This window comes from Melopsittacus undulatus, chromosome 2, assembly GCF_012275295.1.
Source record: "Melopsittacus undulatus isolate bMelUnd1 chromosome 2, bMelUnd1.mat.Z, whole genome shotgun sequence".
NCBI lineage: Eukaryota > Metazoa > Chordata > Aves > Psittaciformes > Psittaculidae > Melopsittacus > Melopsittacus undulatus.
In genome coordinates, this window is record NC_047528.1 from 43,430,139 (window position 1) to 43,452,860 (window position 22,722).

Consider the following 22,722-nt stretch of genomic DNA (forward strand, 5'->3'; position numbering starts at 1 on the left):
TTACAAGGTTTTTGCCGTTTCACAGGCATTTAGCATCTAAACTTGAAAAGTAAAGCTTCTATTTCTGAAAAACATGTTTGAGGGAACAATCATTAAATGAAATCCCAAAATTAGAAGCAATTTGTTTAAAGTCTGCACCAAAACCACAATGGACATGCAGTTATAAACTGCTCTTTCAAATTATATTAGACATTAGTACATAAGTTTACTAATAGTCTAACAGTTATACTGATTTCAGTATGTCTGTTTGAATCCAACTCACTACTGAACTCTTACTTTGTAGTTTGAAACCAGCAAGATAAATATCCTGGATTTAGTTTTTCTAAATTAAAAGAATAAATATGAAAAAGGAGACTTACTGGCCTTTTCTGAAACTTCTAAGCAAGCGAAATTACAGGTGAGCAAGCTAGTCAAGGCCAAATGCATTTTTGTTGCATTTCTCCTTTCAGAAAAAGAGAAAACCTAGTACTATGCAAAAAGTAAAAAAGGATGCAGTAGACTTATAGTTTGGAAACAGCAAAATGCAGGGTTATGCAGTTTTTAGTTCTCTCATGTGAAGATAATTTTGGTCACAAGTACAAAATACACTGAGAATAAAGGCCGGTTTGATGTTAAAGGGCAGTTCCAGAAGGGCTTAAGAGAGAAGAATTGCGACTACTCACTCAATAGACAATTCATGCCTAAACATGGAAATCCTGCTTGCAGGAAAAAAGCATTTCACATTTTGAATTTGAGAGTTTTAAACCTGCTTGCACTGTCTGAGCATACACTGAAAAAGCCTAGGAAACCATGCTGAATTTTCTTGTCCTCTGAAAAGAAACCATCATAGTGAATGTGATCTTGTAACTAGTTTCATCTATGCTCTTGAGATGAATATACATAGTGTACTATCCCTAGTGGCCATGAGTTCCCAATCTAAGTCAATTTTATAAAGAAGTATATTTAATTTACCTGTTTTTTCTTCTGTGCTTCATTAGAGTCTAGCACGGAAGTGGAAACAACAGGCAAAGATTTCTGTGCTGCCTTCAAAGCAGCAGGGTTGTACACAGTTTTTGTCAAGCCAGTAGAAGTGGATAAAACCTATAGAAGGAAATCATTTTATTCTTTTGCCAGTGAATTTCAGTTTCTTTTTAAAAAAAAACACGAGTGCTTAAAAATACATAAGCATCTTTTCTTTTGTCTGTTTTGATGATATGGAATATAAAAAATTTAGTGTAACAACTATATTTGGAGTTGCTGAAGTTAAATCATTTTTAAAGAGGCAGCATCACATCAGGTATGTAAGGATTATAAGCATCAGTTATAAATCCTTTCCATTGAGATGTCCTATGTACTTCCAAGTTTCAAATACCTAAAATTTTAAGTAATTGAGCATAATTAAGGAAACAGAAGACTGTGATGGTCCTGAGTATAACTGAAGTCTGTAATTTTTTAGTTTTGAGTTTAAAATATAATTTTTCATGGCTGCATGAATTTTTGGGGCAAAAATTCAACATAATTTTAGAGACTAAGGTTCCAAGTAGATATAATAGTTCCTTTTCATATTCAGTTCATGAAAACTGAGCTTGCACAATCAACAAGAAGTACCTCAAGTACAGGGAAATCTTCAATATCATACAGCAAAGGAAGAGAATACTATGTCTCTCTATTCTCCTTCCTACGTTTGTAATGAGGCCTGAAATTTCACCCTGACTTCGTGGGAACACAGCTGTCTACTTTACAAGCTGTCTAGAGTATACTATGTATACCTCACAATATCTGAAGATCTGGACTATTCTGTTTTCTTAGGATGTTCCTTAAGGACATTAAGGCTGTAATAGTATTGACAAATCCACGCCTAAGTGCTGGAAATAATACAGGCATTATCTTGTCCAGCTTGTTAGCAAATCACAGCAATTATGCAGGAGTTTAAAGATACTTTATAGATGTGTGGAAAATTAAAAGATGCATGCAAAGTCTATTGGTCAACATGCACTCCATAAAATAAGACACGATGGCCACCAACAGAAGAGGAAAAAAAAAAAAAGCACAAAAGAGACAGCCAAGAAACATTATAAAGACAGAAAAGATAAGAGATCACAAGAATTTCCAACAGGAATGCTTCATATATAGGGTTTTCACTTTGTTGTGCTATTTATACTGTTTCTTCCCACAGAGTACAAAGAGCAGAGAGAATAAAAATCAAAGCATGTTATAAAGTATTATAAAAGGTGATAATAAAATGCTCTAAGCAGGCCATTAGAATGGAGATGAAGCAATTTCTTTTAAACTTATGAAAGTACATTAACATATGCATATCCAAGTCATACAGTTCCTATTACAGAGAAGCTTTAGGACAGGCTACATAACAAACAAACAGAAGACCAGGTAAAAACAAAAATATCTTATCCTGAACTGTCTTCATGGCAGAGTGAACCATGCTTCCTGATCTCCTATAATTAAAGGAAGATGCCACAATAGATTACCTGCATCAACTAATCTACAAGAGTAGGAAGCAACACATTAACGTCTTCTACATCCCTTACTACTGTTCAAAAGAAGAAATAGCGTAATCTTCACAAGTTCATAAAACAGGTCAAACCAAGTTTCAGAACCCTACTAAAAATTCCAAAGCAAACTGCTGCTTCACAACCAGTCCAGTGAACAGCCTAGAATTTACTCAAAATCAGTCTGTACTATAAGACAACAGAGCAGAAAACCATTTTAGCATGGATTTACTATTTGTGGAAAACAAATGTTTAGAATAACTCAACTCTAGTAGAATAAGAAAAAAAAAATCCACTCAAACTGAAGCAGACTTCTTTATTTCTAAAGTATATAGCTCCTATGCAAAATGTAGTTGAGAAATTCAGAACTTATCAGAACTATTATTCAGAAATGTACAAGCTATCTACAGTATACTATTCAGAAATATTCAGTATTAGTCACTATTATTATTATTAAAGATGTCTAGAGTATATTATGCAAAAATTCAGAACTAATTTATCTACAACTAACTGAGGGCAACAAGAATACAACTAATCAAACCAAGAACAAAATACAGGCAAGAAGCCAAGATGAATGCATTTTGGTGGATTGCTCAGCTTGAAATGAGTCAAAGAGATACCCTCCTATATTACAACTCAACATTAAGTATTATTACTATTGTATGCTAAGTACAGTAACACATCTTTGGAGCTGATTTTAGTTGTTAGATTCCACTAAATGCATTATAAATGCCATACTGTAAGAAGGCATGAGGGACATGGGAAATGCAGCGGATGCTTCATTCATTTCAGATAAAGCCAATTCCTAATAAAACACCAAGGCAAAGGAATCTTGTTACCAAGTAAAATTTGCTGCCTTTCTACCAAAAGTCTTCACAAATAAATATAAACACTGGGGAAGTCTGACCCCCATAGTGCTAAAGAGATCTTTAAACATATATCACAAGCTTTGCTGCTAAAGTAAACACATCAACAACTCTGTTCTGAAAATTGCAACCACCAGGGAAAACACATAATCCTTATATAACCACCTTTCCCACCTTATGTCTCCTTTGTCCTGTCTATACTGATTAATTTCCACTTTTATCTTTCCATAACTACTGCAAATTTTAAGACCAAGTAAGGGTAAATGTTTACAGCATCACCTTTTAAGGGACACAAAAGCCCCAAAACATTTTTATAGAAAGTTTTTCTATAGATTCATATGTAGTGTTAAAATTTATTTATTTTTAAAATTTATTTCTGTATTCTCCTTACAACTAAAGGCCCTGGAACATATCTAGTTATTTTCATGACTGAATGAAACCTACTATAGTAAAACAAAACCCTCAGAATAGCAGCTGCTGTCCTAACATGGCTTTTTAATTCTTATAATAATTTAGCTATTTGCTAAGCTGAGGTTTGATATATAATATTTTATAAGACTAATATTTAATAAATAGCTTCATTCATAGTTATGAAACAAAATTAATATTGATACCAGGGTTTTATAATAAAATTAACTCTACTGAAATTAAATGTGAGAGAAAGTCAATATGAGACATTCTCTTACCTTTTCAGTGGTTGGAGTAACTGGCTTTGACACAAAACCCAGCCTATCCTTCACAGATAATTTAGTCACATTCTAAGAAAGCAAAAACAAAATTATAGTACATATAATTTATGAACAGTTTACAGTTTCCTATGTAATTGCAAATGTAAGGAATTCACAAAAGAGTATTCAACTAATAAAGCAATAGACTTTTGACCAAAAATACAAGAAAAATAATTAAAGCAGCTGCTGAAATGAATTTTAAATATTTGATTGAAAAGTTAATATACATCTATAAGTAAACTGGGTAAGACAAAGATAACCCCAAATTTGGAATTGAAGATTTTACTGCAATTTTTTTTTTCCCGGAAGTCCATAACACGGTGGCCAGCACAGGCCTTTTTTAATACACTTCAGATTTTGTGGTTTACAATCTGCTATTTGCAGGCATCAGTTGCATAAAGTTGTCATTTGAATTTAAACTACAAATGAAGCATGGTGGTCTTCCTTTTTGGATGTAAAATTAAAGCAGTGGTACAATGCTCATAAAGAAATAGCTCTGAGATAATAAAAATTTAAAGGCTATTTCCAGTGGGAGAAACATGCCAGACTGTCATTCATATTACTACTGTGGATACATTCTCCCTTTCATTAAGGGTGATATACAAATACTGAAAATAGTTTTAGATGCTGAGCACCAGTCTCTAATGGTTTTAGCTGTTTAACAGACATAATATTAAAAACAGGTAACTTTCACTTATTTGGATAGAAATCAACTTTAATTCGCAATATGAAAACTGCAATTTAACATAACACTACTGAAATATTTTCAGAGGTTTTAAAGTAAGTGATAAGCTATGATACTAAATATTGAGTACTATATGCTTCAGTAAGAAAGTTGAATATCATTGCATTGAAGAAAACTTTAATATCAAAACATCACTCACTATCAAATTAGATGCATTTATTAGTAATAAATATGTATTTGCACTAAATGAGTAATTGTAATGGATACATTCAGACAGTATAGAACCTATTACAGAAAGAAAAATGTGCAACTTATTTTTTTACTTTTATACATACCTGAGCGACTTCTGTATTGGCACTCTGTGCTTCTGCAGGTTCAATATTACTTGCGGGTACTGGACCTAATCGCTCCTTGACAGACTGTTTCACTACTGGTAAACTGGGTTGCTGAACTAAGGGCTGTATTACCTGTAACACCACCCCACCCCCAAAAGAGCACATCATAATATTAACAAGAAAAAGCTGATACATGTAGTTCAACAAATACACAATGAAATTGCTGTAATGATATATAGATTTATACTTCTTCCTTTCTATCATTCAATAGGTTTTTTACCTGATGGCAAAAATAAACACTTCATGAGATTTAGGATGTTATACTGACTATTTGTGTAGTGCATACAGCAATAGTATCTATTTTGCACTTACAGCTCACAGACACAACCAAACAATGCTTGTCTATTTCTATTAATCACGTTTCCTCAGACCATCTTAATTTCCACCTGTTAGAAGTGAATAAAAGGTAATAAGCAGTCTTCTGATTCCTTTCACAAATCTTTCATCATCACCCATTTAGTTATGGAAAGGCAGAATGCAAACATGTATCATAAAGATGCTGCTTTTTACAGCAATTGTAACTTTTCATCTGCTATGTGTTTAACTTGTACAGCATAGAAAAAGAAAGATATGAAGACATGCACTCATGAGACCAAGGAAAAAGAAAACAGAGCAGCTGATCTTCAAACCTACCACAGATATGCCCCAAGAGGTAACACCCTGCCTTTTTTCTTTGACAGAAACATCAAACACTTAAGACCAAAAAACAAGTACGCTCCCAGCCAAGCTTCCTGTCATATTTATGACCCTCAGGAGGTCACCTAACACATCCCTCCACTCCAGGGCAAAATCAGCTATACCTAAGCCATTACTGACAGTATCCATCAATCTAGTTCTTACAGTCTTCCAATGAATTAGGTCCTATCACCTCTCCAGGCAAAAATATTTCAGTATCCTTTAGCATTAGAAAATGTTTTTTAACATCTAACCTGAATTTCCTGCACTGCTTTTTAAGCCAAATACTTCTTGTTTTAGCTACCACAGATGGAGAGCATATTTCTGCTTCCTGGCAGAAGCCTTTTATTTGATGATTTACTATGACTGACTCCCCCCACCACCTTTACTTAGTATTTCCACTCCTCTCAGAATTTCCACAGCAAGGATTTTCTGAAGTAATCCTGCTGAGGAAACAGAAATGCTCAAGAAATTGTGGAGGACCAAATACTACTGAAGGGACAACTTAAAAGCTGACTGACTTTACACTGGAACAAAAATCAAAAGTTTTTCTTTAATGCCTGATGGAAAAAAATCTGGCTATAAGCCATTATAAATACAGGCGAAATTAATTCAGCTGTAATTAACACACCAGAAATCCTGACAAAAATTCAAATACTTACAGATTGTGAAGTACTTTAAGAGTTTCCATAGTACTTGCAGATATACAATCAAATATCACTTTCAATGTAAAGGGAAGTAAATATTAATGTTCCTGAACCACTTATGAATTAAAAATACCTGTTTACTGGCTCAACAATTTGATAACTGTTGTATTTTAGGGTAGAAGAACATGAAAGCATTGCACTTCAAATCTGAATTTCCATTTACATTGTTCTTGGCACTGTGCACCCTCTATCATCTATTTAAAACCGATGTTTTGCAAAACAGCAAATCTACAGATCAGGTATTTGTTAGAAAATACAGACTTAATACTTCAAGCTGTAACAACATAATCAGCAAGTGAGATGATTGCAGTAACTGTTCAAGCTGTCCTTCTCAAGAGAGATGTTTGTAGGAATACAAATGACATACTCCACTGCCCTCTTCTGGTTGATGAGATGAATGTCAGGCTTAGAAAATAAATACCATTTGGGTAACACCAGTTCAGATCAAGGACCAAAGATACATATAAATTTGATTCCAAATTCAAATCTGAAGGATGGTAAATGGGGAGAGAGTGAGATAGTTGTTGTTTAAACTACATTTTGGTAGATAAAAAGCAGGGCATTTGTCATAAAAGGAGGAGAGAAAGCAAACTGTTAAAACGTCCTACAGCAGGACTGTTATTGAAGACTGGGTCACTGATTCTGAATGATGATGACATACACCATCTAGAGAAAGGAATTCAAAACTTAGAACAGCAGTTGAAAGAAACCTCTAACTACTCATTTGTTTATTATATCAGTGTATATAAATAAGTGAAGGTTTCTTCTACACAGCCTCCCTCATGTTTTTCTCAGTGCAAAATCCGTTGCTCCACGCTGACAGCAAATCCAATAAAAAAAGGATATGCAGGTATCTAGAAGGACTCGCTGCACACCAGGAGCTAACTGACAAGACTTAGTAACCTACTAGACCTGGGAGAATCCAAGCTTACTTTTACATCTGAGTAGAACCACTATGCCTGCTAACAAATCTGATTTGGCTTGCCATGGGTTATGAATCTAAGTTCTACAACAGTAATTGCTGTTTCATATTCTTAAAAAGTTGCCAGTGCTGCTGTGCACATCACAACTACCAACTGTGGGAATTCTTAAAGAGCCAAGGCCACATAGTGAGCAATCCCTATACCCTGAGCCTTATTACTGTAAAGTAAGAAGATTCTTGGCAGGCATAAGCAAGGTCAGTTGTCTTGTTAGGCTTCTGTAATTTTCCACTGAAAACGTACAGAGAATGATCTCTGTCAAGGTTGTAGTTTCCCACTGTATTTTTAGAGTAAGGTATTTAATCGCAGTTATAACAAGTTATAAACATTAGCTTTGTAAATGATAGTAATCTCTAGACTAACCAATTAGAGCTCAGTATCCAAGGCTGTTACATAAGGGTGTAAGGGTATAAAAGGAGCACTGTATCTAATAGTCTGGCAATCGTTTGATCATATTGATCGTCTCCGCGTTGTCCGTGACTCCTGCATCAACAACCAACAGGTGCTCTACTGTGCAATTCATTCTAGTTCAGTTGGAAGGGACCTGTAACAATCATCTAGTCCAGCTGCCTGATCACTTCAGGGCTGACCAGAAATTTAAGCATGTTACCCAAGCATATTATCCAAAAGCCTCTTTAAACACTGAGAGGCATGGGGCATCAGCCACTCCTCTACAAGGACTGCTGCAGTGTTCGACTACCCGCTCGTGAAGAAATGTTTCCTACTGTCACCATTTGAATCTCCCCTGGTGCAGCTTTGAACCATTCCCATGCATCTTCTCAGTGGATGCCAGGGATATTAACACTTCCCTCCTCACTTAAAAATGTAAAATGTCCCTGATCCATTCCCACAAAACTAATCTAACACAACTCTTCTCTTACACTGTTGTATGTCCTCTCTGCATACACATGCATGCATATCTGCACATACATATAGGCATCTTTCTGTAAAACAAATTGTACTGCATCTTTCTACAGCAGTATACATGCCCAACATGAAAAGGGAAAAGACTGGAAAAAAACAGCACCTTTTGGAAGAAAACAGAGATTATCTTCCAAGAACAGGTATATAACTCTTTCTTATGCTCATAAGAGAAAAAGACTATACTAGTTAAATACATGTTACTTCAGCAGACAACAGGATCGAACCTTGCTTCACATGAAATGACAGTGGAATTCTCTGTAAATGACACAAGGGCTTTCTTTAAATACCTTCAGTCTTATCAACTCCTGAACCTTGTACTCGAGTTCAAAGAATCTACAATTAAAGGGTAAGCTCTGGAAAAGAAGTACGTGAAATATCTGTTATTTCTTAAGTACTTAATTTCCTTTTTTGTTTTTTAACGTTTAAAAGACTGCATTTTACATAACATTACATCACATTGTAGATAGAACAGAATTAGATCCTCTACCTTCTGTGTGGTAGTCTGGATTTGTGGTGCACTGCCTTCTCGATGCCAATAAACTTTAATAAAGCGATTATTTAATACTGCTTCTGTACTTGATATAGCTTTCTTTGCTTCCTCATGTGTGGCAAACTGAATGAGGGCACCTTCTGGATCACCTTGATATGCAACCTAAGATTCAGAACAGAAGAACAAAACTTACTGCATGTAGGATTTTCATTTGTGCCTCAGTTATCATATAATCACTAGTTTCAAGGCTCAGAAGCCTGCAAGTTAAACCCAGTATGGGTCACTAGATGAACACTTCACACAAATGATTCTGTTTCAAAAACCTGGTGTCAAGAAGCAATCTTGAGATGAAGCTAATAAACTTTCAGAATAGTTTTAACAACAAACTTAAGTAAAACACTTAAACAGCCAAACAGTATTTCTAATTGGGAGTAAGAGTTTGAAAGAGGAAGGATCACTGAAGTAAACTGCTATGAAAAACACATGGGTCTAGTATCAGATCTAGACGAAGTAGCTGATTTTGGTTTTCCTCCTTTGAGAATTAACAGAGCAAATAAGAGATTTTAATTCCCTCAGTGTTAAGGCAGGCACAGGAGATTTATTCTGTACTGTATCAGTACACAGACACATTGTATTACACATCTTCTTTCAGTCTCTCAGTGCAAACAAGAAAGCCAACATAAAAACATGTTAGCATCTGAAGCTTTGAGAATGAAAGATTGGTCTGAGCCCCTTAGAGACTTGGTCTGAAATACTGACATTACATATACAGAGACTAATATGTAGTATCAGCCTAAAGCCCTAGTTCTTTGCATCTCATTCCTATCTTTCTCTAATTGTTTGCTTATTCATATTTATAAATGTGGGTCATAGATACAACATGAAGTAACTATAAGGAACAAACTGCCTCTACTGTGGCACTAAAAAGTAATTACAACACAAGGACTTTCTGGATAAAAAATACAGGTTTTCTGTGTTTACAATTTCTCTCCCTAAAAAAAAAACAAAAAAAAAAACCCACACAAAAAAAAACCCCACCCCAAAACCCCAAAGTGTTTATGCTATCAGATCCAAACTTGAGAAAAGGGGTGAAGGAACACATATTCCCAATCAGTTTTCTATGTTTTCAACAATATATCTGAAGTCTTATCTGTGAGGAAAACATCTGTTTAAAACATAAAAGACCAGAACACTTTATTTCTGCTTTTTCAATGACAATTCCATGAAAATCAATAAGATCATGTTTAAGAAACAAGTTAGGAAAATCATAGATTAGTTAGGGTTGGAAAGGACCTAATGATCATACAGTTCCAACCCCCCTGCCACGGGCAGGGACACCTCACACTAAACCGTATCACCCAAGGCTTCATCCAGCCTGGCCTTGAACACTGCCAGGGATGGAGCATACACTACCAGGGATGGAGCATGAGAACAGTTTCAGGGAACAAGTTAAAACACAACTGGCATTCTTCTTTTAGCAACTACAACTAATTTGAAGCCTACTGCCTTTTCTTTGTTGACTCTTACCTGCAAGTTGACCAAGTTGCCAAACTTACTGAAGTGCTCATTAAGTTTGCTGATATTGTTAAGTTCTGGAGGAACTTTTCTCAGTTCAAGTTTTGTATTTTCATTTCCAAACTGCACCTTCTTCTGGAAACCTGGACTATTTGTTCTGTTAAAATTTTGCCTGCAACAAATAAAAATCAAGCCAGAAATCCATAGCAAGCTAGAAAACACAACATTAAATTGTATACACTTGCACAGGTGCATGTGTGCATGAGACAGAGGTTAAAAAAAAAAAAGGCAATTTTAGGGAAGTGTAGAAGAGTACAGCATACAAGCCCATGCACTTGCAGTTTTCTCCACTGATAGTCTCAGCATATCCCAAGGCACAAATCTGTGAGACAATTCACAACTCTGCTTGTACCAGTAAGTCCTATTTTCCACACTGCTTCCCTCCAAAAACAACTTCTCACCTATTCCATGGAATCTCCCCACTAACAGTTCGAATAACTATTACTTCAAGGCTCTCCTCAGTCCCAGTAATCTCTTCAAATCCCTTCCAACTTTTGTCACCCCAGGTATACACAGACACTAAGCACTTAACCCTACATTTTTGTCAGTAACATACCTGGCAACTCAAACCGAAACAGCAATGATACAATTCACATTTCAAAATTAAACCAGTCATCTCTAACTATCACACTGCAGCACCTCTGTTTCTTAGATAACTCCAATTTCAGGGAGTAAATCTTGGGAGTAGATCCAAAGCAACTTCAGCTACCTCTATACTGCCTTTGAGAGAAGACTGCCTTTGAGAGTGAAGACACTCTACAGCACTATTTATTTTAGTACAATCAGCTTATTCAGTTTAACCTGCTCACAATTTATATAGACTTATGTATGTTTCATACTGCAGAAAAGAGCTCCACGGAATTCCAACTATTAAGCCAAACTTGTGTTAATGATCACTCACTTGTCAAACCAAGTCTTCTTTGTAGGAACTCCAGCATCACCAGCACCAATTGTTCTTTTCCTGGATTCAGCATCTACCACTATTCTCATACTACTTTTATTAGGAGGTTTTTCTGTAAACAGATGAAAATATTTTACTTTTTTTTTTTTCATTTGCTGTGTATTTGATTGTAAAAAGGTGTTCTGCTCACATTGGATTTACATTGAAAACCACAGTTGTTTATTTTGAAATTATGACGATCCTCATCGAAACTGAGTAATATCTTGGTCACAGACTTCTCTTAACTATCAAGAGATGCTGTGACAGACCAAAACAGCTAATAACTTTCATTTTGTCATGGTAATATCACACACAGGAAAACAAAAGAGGTATGACAGAAGGCATCTGCCTTAAGATGACTGCACTCTGCACTGATTTACAATGTCCCATGAAATACTCTGAGGCTCACACCATTTCTGCCAACACCTCCATTCTGCCATTTGATGGCATGCACAAAAATTCTCATAATAGGAAATGCACAGTACTCAAGAGCACTAACACCCAGGAGAAAATTTGAGGTGGGAGAGGAATCACTCTTACTGAAGAAGAGGAATCACACTGAGGGACCCCTTGCTGAAAATACACTAACAGAAACATAGTAAGATGAAATCAAATACATACAAAGGTAAATTAAAACACATTTAAACAAAAACTGTTTTATTCTTCTTCCCTTCTCATTTTGTGTGCTGGTGCTCCTCAGGGCCACAGGAACTATGACGTTAGAATTACTCATGCATAACTGCCTGCTACCAAATAAAAATGAATCCTTCCTCTCTGTGGCAGCCTTTCTGTATAGAAGCCTTCTGTATAGAAGATGTATAAAGTGACCAGTTATTACAGCCAAGTGTAAACTGTGTCATACTCTAGAAAGAGGTTTCATTTTACCTGTAAAAATGCACACACAAAGCAACTATGATGAAAATTCCCTATTCAACTGAACTTCTCTTAACTCCAGAAGGTTTTAAAGAAATGCAGTTTTATATTCTCTAAAAACTGCCTCAATCTGTGTTAATAAGAGAAAACAAGCTAAACTGAATATAGCTTTGAAAGCATACCTCTGGGTGGTAGATCCATATCACCTGATGTGAGTCCTATCAAATTTGGTCTTTGGGCATGTACTCTATGTCTATACATAGGTCTTGAAGTATTTGTTATACTGGGAGCTTCTGGATTATAGCCATCAGTGTCATACGTTTCTGGTAACAAAAAAATTGTCTAATTAAAATAAATTGCAGTTAAACCTCCTAAGGTTTCAGATACATTATTTCATTTAATTACAAGATACAGTTACAGTGGAAGAGTTATGTAACAACTATCTTAAAAAAACCTGCCATGCAAAGTTTTCTGCTTAAACACAATGAAAATATTAGTCCATCTTCCAGATTCACACTTTACATGCAGATTTTACTTCTGTCCTAGACTAACTTTGAAAAAAACAAAGTTACTGTCACAGTCTAAATAATGCAAACTTATTGTCCCAAACTACACAACTATAATCTCTAAATAGTACATTATAATATGAATCAATGTTATTCTATTTAGCAAACCTTGTGGGCAAAGCCTCAGTACTACACCTGCTGTAAAAAGAGAGGGTGGAGCAGGAGGCGGCTGGTGATGAATACCCGTTGTAACAACGGTAGGAACTGAGCTAGTTGCTGAATTTGGGGGGGCATCCATGCCAGCAGGCTGCAATGGGGGAAGTGGAGGGGGTGGTCCTGTCAAAACCAAAGGAAAACATTGCATTCATTTATTATCCACTATGCTTACATTACAGTCAACACATGAGAAAATTGATTTGAAATGTTTGTACAGATATTCAAATAAAAGGGTGTGAGAGGTATATGGACATGATGCTGTAGCATTCATCCATATGAAACCATCTCTATCAGCCAGTGACTCAGAGCTTACATTACAGAGAAAATAATTTTATAACATTTCTCTAAACACCTTCTTGCTATAAGCAAAATGCTAACCTAGTATTTACCTTCACCAAGAGAAAAGCATTAAAGCTTTGTAAAATCCCTTCAAAGAAACAAATTCTATTTTTTAACAGCGCATAACAAAAATATTTCACAATAATAACCAGCTTGACTGAAATTATTCTTCTGAACACCCAAGAAGAAACCTACAACTCCAGTGGAAAGTCATAGGGACCTGAGAGGAGGGTTTGTTTGGTTTGATTTTTTTTTTTGTGACAATGTCAAAGCTGAGCAGTCACGTCTGACCTTCAATTTAATCATTGGCAAAATCAGTGTCTGGAAAAAGATACTGAAAAAAGTCACATATTTGGACTTTCCACGTACATCTGGAAACAGCATGAGAGGAAGAACTGATCATCCCATCAATACAGTTACTCTCTGTATTAATGTGAAATAAATACATTCAGATCTTATCCTATCAACTGGAAATGAAAACAGTTCAAGAAACTTCCAAGCAGTATCAAATATCGACTACTCTCAAAATAATTTTACCAAGTGAAACATCTAACTTGTTAAAAACAAAAAAAGAAAAAAAATATTCACAAAAACTAAAGTCACGGTTTTAAAACCACACAAGGGAACTGAATACTAAACTGCTGTTTTATAAAGGAGAGCCAGGCACATAAGTCTTCATACATTTTTTAGTGCTTGAGCCAAAGTGCTTTCCAATAAAAGAGTAAACAAGCTGAAGAATTTGTCTTTTTTAGCTATAAAAGTTTCAAAATTAACCACAAATTACATTTCCAGGTGTAAATCTGATACAGCAATGGATTCTCTTTATTATTTCCAATGAAATGCCAAATCGGTTGTTTCCAGGATTTTCACTTCTTCTCTAATAGTAGTCAGCTGTGGACTTTAGTAAAACTCAAGGAACTGAGTTTTGCCACACCATGCTTTTGCTTAAGCACAATTAAAATACTATTCCATATTGAAGGTTCATATTTAACATGTAAATTTTAAACCAATCAACTTCGCAACAATTGCCATAGAAAAAAAAAATATTTGGTGTAAGCTATGCCACAGCAGGGCACAGTACAACTTTCTAAAATACAATTAGCATTCTTAAAGCAGTTTTTTTTGCACTGCATACAACCGAAGTAACATCCACAGGATTCTCTAGTAAAATGGGAGGTTTAATCTTTTTTAATTACCTGTTACAGGTGGAAGGCTAGGTGGTAGGGGGCCTGGTGGTGGTACTGGAGGTCTAAGGTTAACAGGAGGAGGACTCAGAATTGGTGGAGGGGGTGGAAGTCCAGGAGGAGGTGGTCCTTCGACAACAGGGGGTTGTGCTGGAAAAGGCAGAATGCCAGGAAGATTTACATCTTCTACCACTACTGGATCGCTTCCATGATCAAAAGGGCACATGTCTCCTCTCATACAGAAACCCTTTTCTGAAAAATCAAAAGCAAAAGGAATTGTTAATATTGAAAAGCTGTAGCTTGATTCAGAATAGATATTAAACATTTTACGTGTAATTCAGCAATGTGTACATTAAGAGCAGAAATTTATGTTAGAAAATTAAATTGACTATTTGACTTGATTTTTAACAATCAGCACACAGGAACACTGCAGCAACAATCTAGCAGAATAAACAAAACAGATTTTTCTTAAAGAATTAATTCTGCACTAAATTGTAACAAATTGTGAAAGCCAAAAATGAAATCTAGGTATCATCACATTAATAAAACCACAGCGCTTCTAAGTAAAAAGTGCAAATACTGGGATTGAGAACCCCCTATTAAAGATAAAGCTAATATTATAGAATTCTGACATGAGAAAATTCACTCCAATTATTTTTCATAGAATCATAGAATAATTAGGATTGGAAAGGACCTGAAGATCATTTAGTTCAAACACCCCTGCCATGTGCAGGGACACCTCACACTAAACCGTATCACCAAAGGCTTCGTCCAACCTGGTCTTGACCACTGCCAGGGATGGAGCACTCACAACCTCCCTGGGCAACCCAATCCAGTACCTCACCACCCTAACAGTAAAGAATTTCTTCCTTATACCCAGTCTAAACCTCTGCTGTTTAAGTTTCAACCCGTTACCCCTTGTCCTATCACTACAGTCCCTAATGAACAGTCCCTAATGAACAGTCCCTCACCAGCATCCCTACAGGCCCCCTTAAGATACTGGAGGGCTACTATGAGGTCTCCATGCAGCCTTCTTTTCTCCACGCTGAACAGCCCCAACTTTCTCAGCCTCTCTTCATATGGGAGGTGCTCCAGTCCCCTGATCATCCTCGTGGCCCTCCTCTGGACTTGTTCCAACAGTTCCATGTCCTTTTTATGTTGAGGACACCAGAACTGCACACAATACTCCAAGTGAGGTCTCACAAGAGCAGAGTAGAGGGGCAGGATCACCTCCTTTGACCTGCTGGTCATGCTCCTTTTGATGCAGCCCAGGATACAGTTGGCTTTCTGGGCTGTGAGTGCACACTGCCGGCTCATGTTCATTTTCTCATTGACTAACACCCCCAAGTCCTTCTCCGCAGGACTACCATGAATTTCCTTTTTGCCCAACCTGTAGCTGTGCCTGGGATTGCTCCCACCCAGGTGGAGGACCTTGCACTTGGCATGGTTAAACTTCATCAGGTTGGCATCAGCCCACCTCACAAGTGTGTCAAGGTCCCTCTGGATGGCATTCCTTCCCTCTAGCGTATCAACAGAACCACACAGCTTGGTGTCATCAGCACACTTGCTGAGGGCACACTCAATTCCATTGTCCATGTCAGCAACAAAGATATTAAACAAGACCGGTCCCAACACTGATCCCTGAGGGACACCATTCGTTACTGGTCTCTTGCAATTATTTCAGGTAGAATTAGAACATTTTGCTGTAGTTTAATGAGATTATGTAGGAGCAAATATTTGTTATTTACATATATATGTATTGTATATGTGTATATACACACAGATGTGCAAATATGAAATATGCACACACAAAAATTAATATAAATTATTTTCTTTTACACTGTATTGGAGTAGGTCCAGAGGAGGACCACAAAAATGATCAGGAATGGAACACCTCTCCTATGAAGAAAGGCTGAGAGAGTTGGGGCTTTTCCACAGCCTGGAGGGAAGGCTCTAGGGAGAACTTACTGCAGCCTTTCAATACTTAAAAGGGGTTTGTAAGAGAGATGGGGAAGCACTTCTTAAAAAAGAGCCTGTAGCAATAGGACAAGGGGTTATAGTTTTAAAATAAAAGCATATATACTGAAATTATATATACGGAAGAAATTTTTATTATGAGGATGGTGAAACATTGGCACAGGTTGCCCAGAGAAGTTGTGGATGTCCCATCCCTAGAAGCGTTCAAGGTCAGGCTGGACAGAGCTCTGAGCAGATCTGATCTAGTTGAAGATGTCCCTTGCAAGGACACTGTCTGTCACTGCAGAGCAGCTGGACTAAATGATCTTTAAATGTTCCTTCCACCCCAAACCTATGATTCTATGATTATGGGTTTAGCAAAAGCCCCAACACCCCCCCCCGCCCCCCCCCCCCAAAAAAAAAACCCACAAAAAAACCAACAAAACAAACCCTAATACAATTGAATATGAAGTAAAAGTTCAAAACATCTTCTGGTTAAAACAGGAAGAAAGCCAACTGTCCACTTCCTAAAACATGATGCCTAAAATAGTCTGTATCACCTCATCTTCAGAAAGAGTTACTGAACATACAAATTAAAACATCAAGAACTAACAGAAGTTCTGTAGAGACTCAAGTAAAAAATATGAAAGTACAGACAGGACGGGCAGTACATTGGAACCAGGTAGCCACTGAAGAGAGAGATGACCTTAGAAGTTTAGAAGACACAAAGAGACATAAGAAAAGCAAACAGAAGAGACATCTACTGAGAGTTTTCAGTAACAGTCAGAAATGCAGTGGGGTGGAAACCAAAACCAATAAAACAATAAATATTTGAGGACAACTACATCAGTTTTTTAACACATTACCATTTTCTTCATACTTAGAAAATGGAAACAAATTGCTACAGAAGACAAAATTAGAGTCACAAAGTCCTAGAGTCAAGCCTGGAAATGTTATTTCAAAAGTTTATTAGTCTGCAAGTTTTGTTCCTGTCTTAAAAAAAAAAACAACAAACAACAACCAAACAAAAACCACATCTAAAGAAAAAAAACACAAAAACCCACAAAACAAACCAGAAAACCCCCCACAAAAAACAAAAAATCCCAAACCATCACAAACACAAAACTTTGTAGAGCTGGGAGACCATGACAATGCAACATTCTGCAGCTCAGTTTGCACTAGAAGAAAACTTCAAAAGAAACTACACTTTCACAACTCTACTTGTTCCACGGTACTGCTGTGACATAAACTGGCAAAGCTACTCTTCTGAAGTACAAGTCTGTCAATACTTAAGAGCTCAGCCTCTCATTTTCTTTACTTAAATAAACCCCAACTAAGCAGGTCTGAATGTAAAACTAGAGCTTAAAGTCGTCATTGTGGTATGCAACAACAAAAAAAAACCTCAGAAGAACACTTGATGGGGAAATTTAAACTCTTCTCAGCTAACAGGTTGACTGGCTGCATTTAGGTAAGACACTGCCAACTGCAGTAGCCTCTTTTGTGGATTTGGCGCAAGACATGCAAAATGATAGCTTAAGACACAGGTAAGCAGAAAACCTCACACAATTTTAAGAAACTCCTACGAATTAAAAATGGGCTAATATAAGCCTGGCAAGTTGTGGCTCCAGACCTTTCTAGTTAAAAATTACCTCTTAAGATGGAAGAGTTAGGTCAATAAAGTGCTTAGCATGGTCAAAACTACCAAATGCAGTATTTGGTGTGAACATGGCATTAAGACAGAAAACCTTGGTAAAATTGGGTATTTTTTTAATAACTTTAAATATACTATTTTTCATCTACATAAAATAATCCTAGTACCTAAAAAGACTATATAAACACTAATAAAGCTGTCTAAAAGCTAAGTTAATAAAAAATGGGATAAAATCTGTATTCAACAGTTGTGCAACAGAAAAACTACAGTATTAGAGAAGATCTGAAAAAGAAAGGAGTACTACCTCAATTATTTCAGAAAGAGGCCAATCACAGCTGCAGGAAGCAACAAAAAAATACAGACTTACCATCATAATCTCGACAGCGTTTCTTTGGCAGCGGAGGTCTTCCATAGGAGTTGTGGTCCAGTTGCTCTTCATGGAACTCTGACCAGCTTTCAGTAGTGTTATTCCCATGATGAGCAGGAGCAATAACAGTAATGGTGCTGCTCAGTGTAGGGACAGGGTAGTGGCCAGATGAAATATTTGTCACAGAAGAAACTGGAGTATAATTGTTCTCTAATGGATCTGTTCTATCCATATCATATTTTGGCTTTCCCAAATCCCTTTCTGTAATAAAACAAACAAGTTAAACTGGATGATTCCTTCCGCACATTTCCACCACTAAGTCACTAACCTGCATATCTTCATTCCACATCAGTTCACCTCAAAATATACAAATGATAATTGAAATGTTCTACAGGTTACCTAGAGTGCCTGTAGAGTCTGCACTCTCAAGTTTCTCACAATCCAACCACACAGGATCCTGAGCAACCTGCTCCAGTTTATATGCTTTGTGAAAGTTTGTTGGACTATATGACTTTCAAAGGTATTTTCCAACCTCAGCAATTCCATGATTCTACATTACAAAGTTTTAACCAGAAAAATAATAATCTTAGAAGTACACAGTCAGCCACTGGGGTATTTCAACAGCAGCTACATCCACAGTAAAGCAGAAATACTATTTAACTTCAAGCAGAGTACATCATCTATGGTGATGAGTATATTTTAAGAACTTCAGATGGAAAGTTACTCTGAATAAAAGGAAGCTATGGGTAAGAAAAAGCTAGCCATCACTGGGAAAAAATGTAAAAGTTACGTATCTTTAGTGTTTCGAGATACTACTACTACCGTATCTTCATGTTTTTATCTTCATCCTATCTGCATTCAAATGTATATATTTATCACATACAAAGCTTTGCAACAACTCTGGAAATAATAGTGCTTCACAGGTATGGAACACTCCTGGGCAGATGCAGCAGTAACATGACCTTTTATTCTGAACACATGCAAACTATTCTTTTCATTTTCTAATATTACCATCAAATAAACAGTAAGTATCCAGATTAAGACAGAAAAGTTCTGTCATGAAATAAGCTGGTAGACTTAAATAACCCCATATTAAAGGAACATTAATAAAAATGCTTAATGATGGCAGGTAAGTGTGGGTAAAAAAAGCTTTTCTTAAGGTGCTTAGAAAAAGAAACAAAGCTTTCACTGTAAGATACTGTCTGTAAGATATTACCATTGTGTTCACGATTAAAATTCAATCACACTGTAATCTTCCAGTTAAACTGCTGCATACTGCTTAATTTCCTCGTTTGCAAGTTGCTTCGAAAATACCTGCTGCGTATTTTCAGGAACTCCACACACCTACTTTTAAGGCTGAGTTATCAAGGCCCATTCCACAAAAGAAATAATACAAAGGAGACTCAAATCAGACTATTTTTATCTCCACATTGTCTTAAGACAGGACAAAGATATAAAATTACTCTCAATATTCTTTTCCAACTTCCAGAAACAACTACTGGGAGAAAAAGCATACTTCTCAGCTGAATATACAGCTTTGTTTTTAAAGAAGTTTAATTTTAAAAACTACAATACTGACGTAATACAGATGCACACAAATGCAAATATTTACTGTAATAATTTCAGCCCCTCTCTATGTTGCCAAGGAGGGGGCAAGACAAAAAGAACAGAGCCATACTGTTCTGCTTGAGAGTCCTTAGCTGGTGATTTCCACCAGCTCTCTCTCAGTAGCTGATTATTAATTTCTGTATCTTCCCAAACCAGACTCTGAGTTTCCTGAAACTGGGTTTTTCTGCCTCTCTTCCAAACATTGTTTAAAAGTGGCCAACACTTTCAAAGGTACTGAAGAATGGAGGGAAAGAGGGGAAAACAAGCACTGAAAATATAATTACATAAGTCTTATTTCCACAGAAAACCAAGCTAAATTTGAACAAAACCAAAAACAACAGAAGAAATTTTGGCACATCAGGAATGTAGTGTAGGCAACATTCACCGTGTCTTAGAGACCAACTGTTGGTACCTCTGCTTCGTGTTCTGCTCCGGCTTCTGCTCCGGTCTCGATCTCGGTCTCGCAATCTCTCTTTACTCCAACTTCTACTTCGACTCCTGCTGTAGCTCCGACTCCTCCCTCTTCTTCTGTTATATCGATCCCTATAGGAATCTCTTCTGGGAGGATTTCGGTCATAATCCCTCTTCCGAGAACGGTCATCTTTTTTCCTTTCATCACGACTCCTAAACATGTTATTTTGTAAATTAATTACAAGAATTATGAAGCTCTAATTTAAAGCCTTAGCCACCATTATAAACCCCAGTAAATGGCAATGGAAAATTAAAAAAAAAAAAACCTACAAATGGAATCTAACTATGATCCTTCCTTTCTTCTTAGAAGACTTTTAAAATCCTTTCATTGGGTTTATGCATTTTACTTTTACCATCCATAAGATTTCAAAACACAGGCAAATTCTGTTTCTGCCAATAATATACCTGCTCAAGTTGGAAACACCAGAAAGTTACACAGCTACTGAAAGGAAGGCTTCCAAATAAAAAAAAAAATCACAATTCAATCTCAGTAACCAAGCACAATAAGTGTTGCCATACAAACCATAAATCTAACATAAAAATTAACCTTAAAATTCAAATGTGATAGTTGTGCACAACTCTGAGATGGTTTACACTATCACTTATATACTAGCTGTGTAACTACATATGCATAAAAGCAATAAAAGTCTTATTTTTAGCCTTAGGTAACCATACAGAAAGTTCATCACAAAAATCCAACTTCTTACTGATGTAATACAATAGACTAAAAAAATTTATTACCTGGTATCTCTGTAGCGAGAACTTGACTGAGGAGGGCTGTGATTTAATCTTCTAGAGAACTTTTTCTCTCGCTCTTCCTCTTTAACAATCTGAATTTAAAGTATATACATTAGACGAAAACATGAGGACACTACAATGGAGACTTCTGCACAATCACATAAAACAAATTCAAAATACCAAGCAAAGTCAGCTGTAACACTGAACTGAAACAACATTTTTGCATGTAACAATTAGAGAACCTTCGTATAATATTAGTTTTCTATTTCTAGAATATTCAAAGAACAGGTTGGGCGAAAGTGAAGCTGGATGAGCACCCCTATTGTGCTACACTGAAAGTAAGACCTGCTTTTGCTACGGATAGACAGAAATCCATACTAAGGTGCAGTGACGGATCTGGAAAGACATGAATATTCAACAACTGACACAGTAAGGACTTCTCTTCATCAGCACGTTAGCAGGTTCAGATCACAGAATCATAGAATAGTCAGGGTTGGAGAGGACCTTTAGATCATTAAGTTCCAACCCCCCTGCATTCCATGCCCATCAAGTTCCATGGGCAAGGACACCACACACTAAGCGATGTCACTCAAGACTATGTCCAATGTGGCCTTCAACACTGCCAGGGATGGAGCATTCACAACTTCCTTGGGCAACTTGTTCCAGTGCCTCACCACTCTCACAGGAAAGAATTTCTTCCTTATATCTAAACTAAACCTCTGCTGTTTAAGTTTCAACCCGTTACCCCTTGTTCTATCACTACAGTCCCTAATGAATAGTCCCTCTCCAGCATACTTGTAGGCCCCCTTCAGATACTGGAAGGCTGCTATGAGGTCTCCATGCAGCCTTCTTTTCTCCACGCTGAACAGCCCCAACTTTCTCAGCCTGTCTTCATACGGGAGGTGCTCCAGTCCCCTGATCATCCTCGTGGCCCTTCTCTGGACTTGTTCTAACAGTTCCATGTCCTTTTTATGTTGAGGACACCAGAACTGTACACAATACTCCAAGTGAGGTCTCACAAGACCTTAATGCAGTCAAATATAGGCTGCTGTTGAAAAGGACAAACCTACTCTACTGGCTCAAAGAGCAGCATAAACATTTTGTCAGAATAAGGAGTTTATCTGGGTAAAGCAGCTGGAGGAATGAGGACTGCCATTTGGAATGGCAGCCTGGATTTATGATGAATTAAAAGGCAGCATATCTGCAATGGCAATTCTGAGCAAAAAACCTGATGTAGGTTGTACTGCAACTCATGCACTACCCAACAGCTTTATTTACATTTAGCTAAGCAGAACCCCTTTGGTTTACCTTTGAAACACCCACTTAGGTTTAGAAAAATTGTGCAGCAATACTCAACATACT

The 22,722-nt window shown here is 36.7% G+C and overlaps 1 protein-coding gene across 6 annotated transcripts in view; it reads right to left on the reverse strand.

Moving 5' to 3' along the window:
• The window catches only part of RBM26 (RNA binding motif protein 26), a 53,888-nt gene that overhangs the window by 16,490 nt on the left and 14,676 nt on the right, over positions 1–22,722 (reverse strand). Inside the window, exons 4-15 of one of the 6 annotated variants that reach the window (XM_005148119.2) lie at positions 21,364–21,452; positions 20,564–20,775; positions 18,544–18,804; positions 14,582–14,821; positions 13,026–13,166; positions 12,507–12,647; positions 11,413–11,524; positions 10,464–10,623; positions 8,934–9,098; positions 5,101–5,232; positions 4,039–4,110; positions 952–1,080 (exon numbers count right to left, since the gene is read on the reverse strand). In XM_005148119.2, the coding sequence (XP_005148176.1) occupies positions 952–1,080; positions 4,039–4,110; positions 5,101–5,232; positions 8,934–9,098; positions 10,464–10,623; positions 11,413–11,524; positions 12,507–12,647; positions 13,026–13,166; positions 14,582–14,821; positions 18,544–18,804; positions 20,564–20,775; positions 21,364–21,452 (1,854 nt within the window). Of the gene's footprint in view, positions 1–951; positions 1,081–4,038; positions 4,111–5,100; positions 5,233–8,933; positions 9,099–10,463; positions 10,624–11,412; positions 11,525–12,506; positions 12,648–12,998; positions 13,167–14,581; positions 14,822–18,543; positions 18,805–20,536; positions 20,776–21,363; positions 21,453–22,722 lie in introns of all 6 variants that reach the window. The other 5 variants (XM_031048108.2, XM_031048109.2, XM_031048107.2 and 2 more) reach the window with 5 other exon arrangements.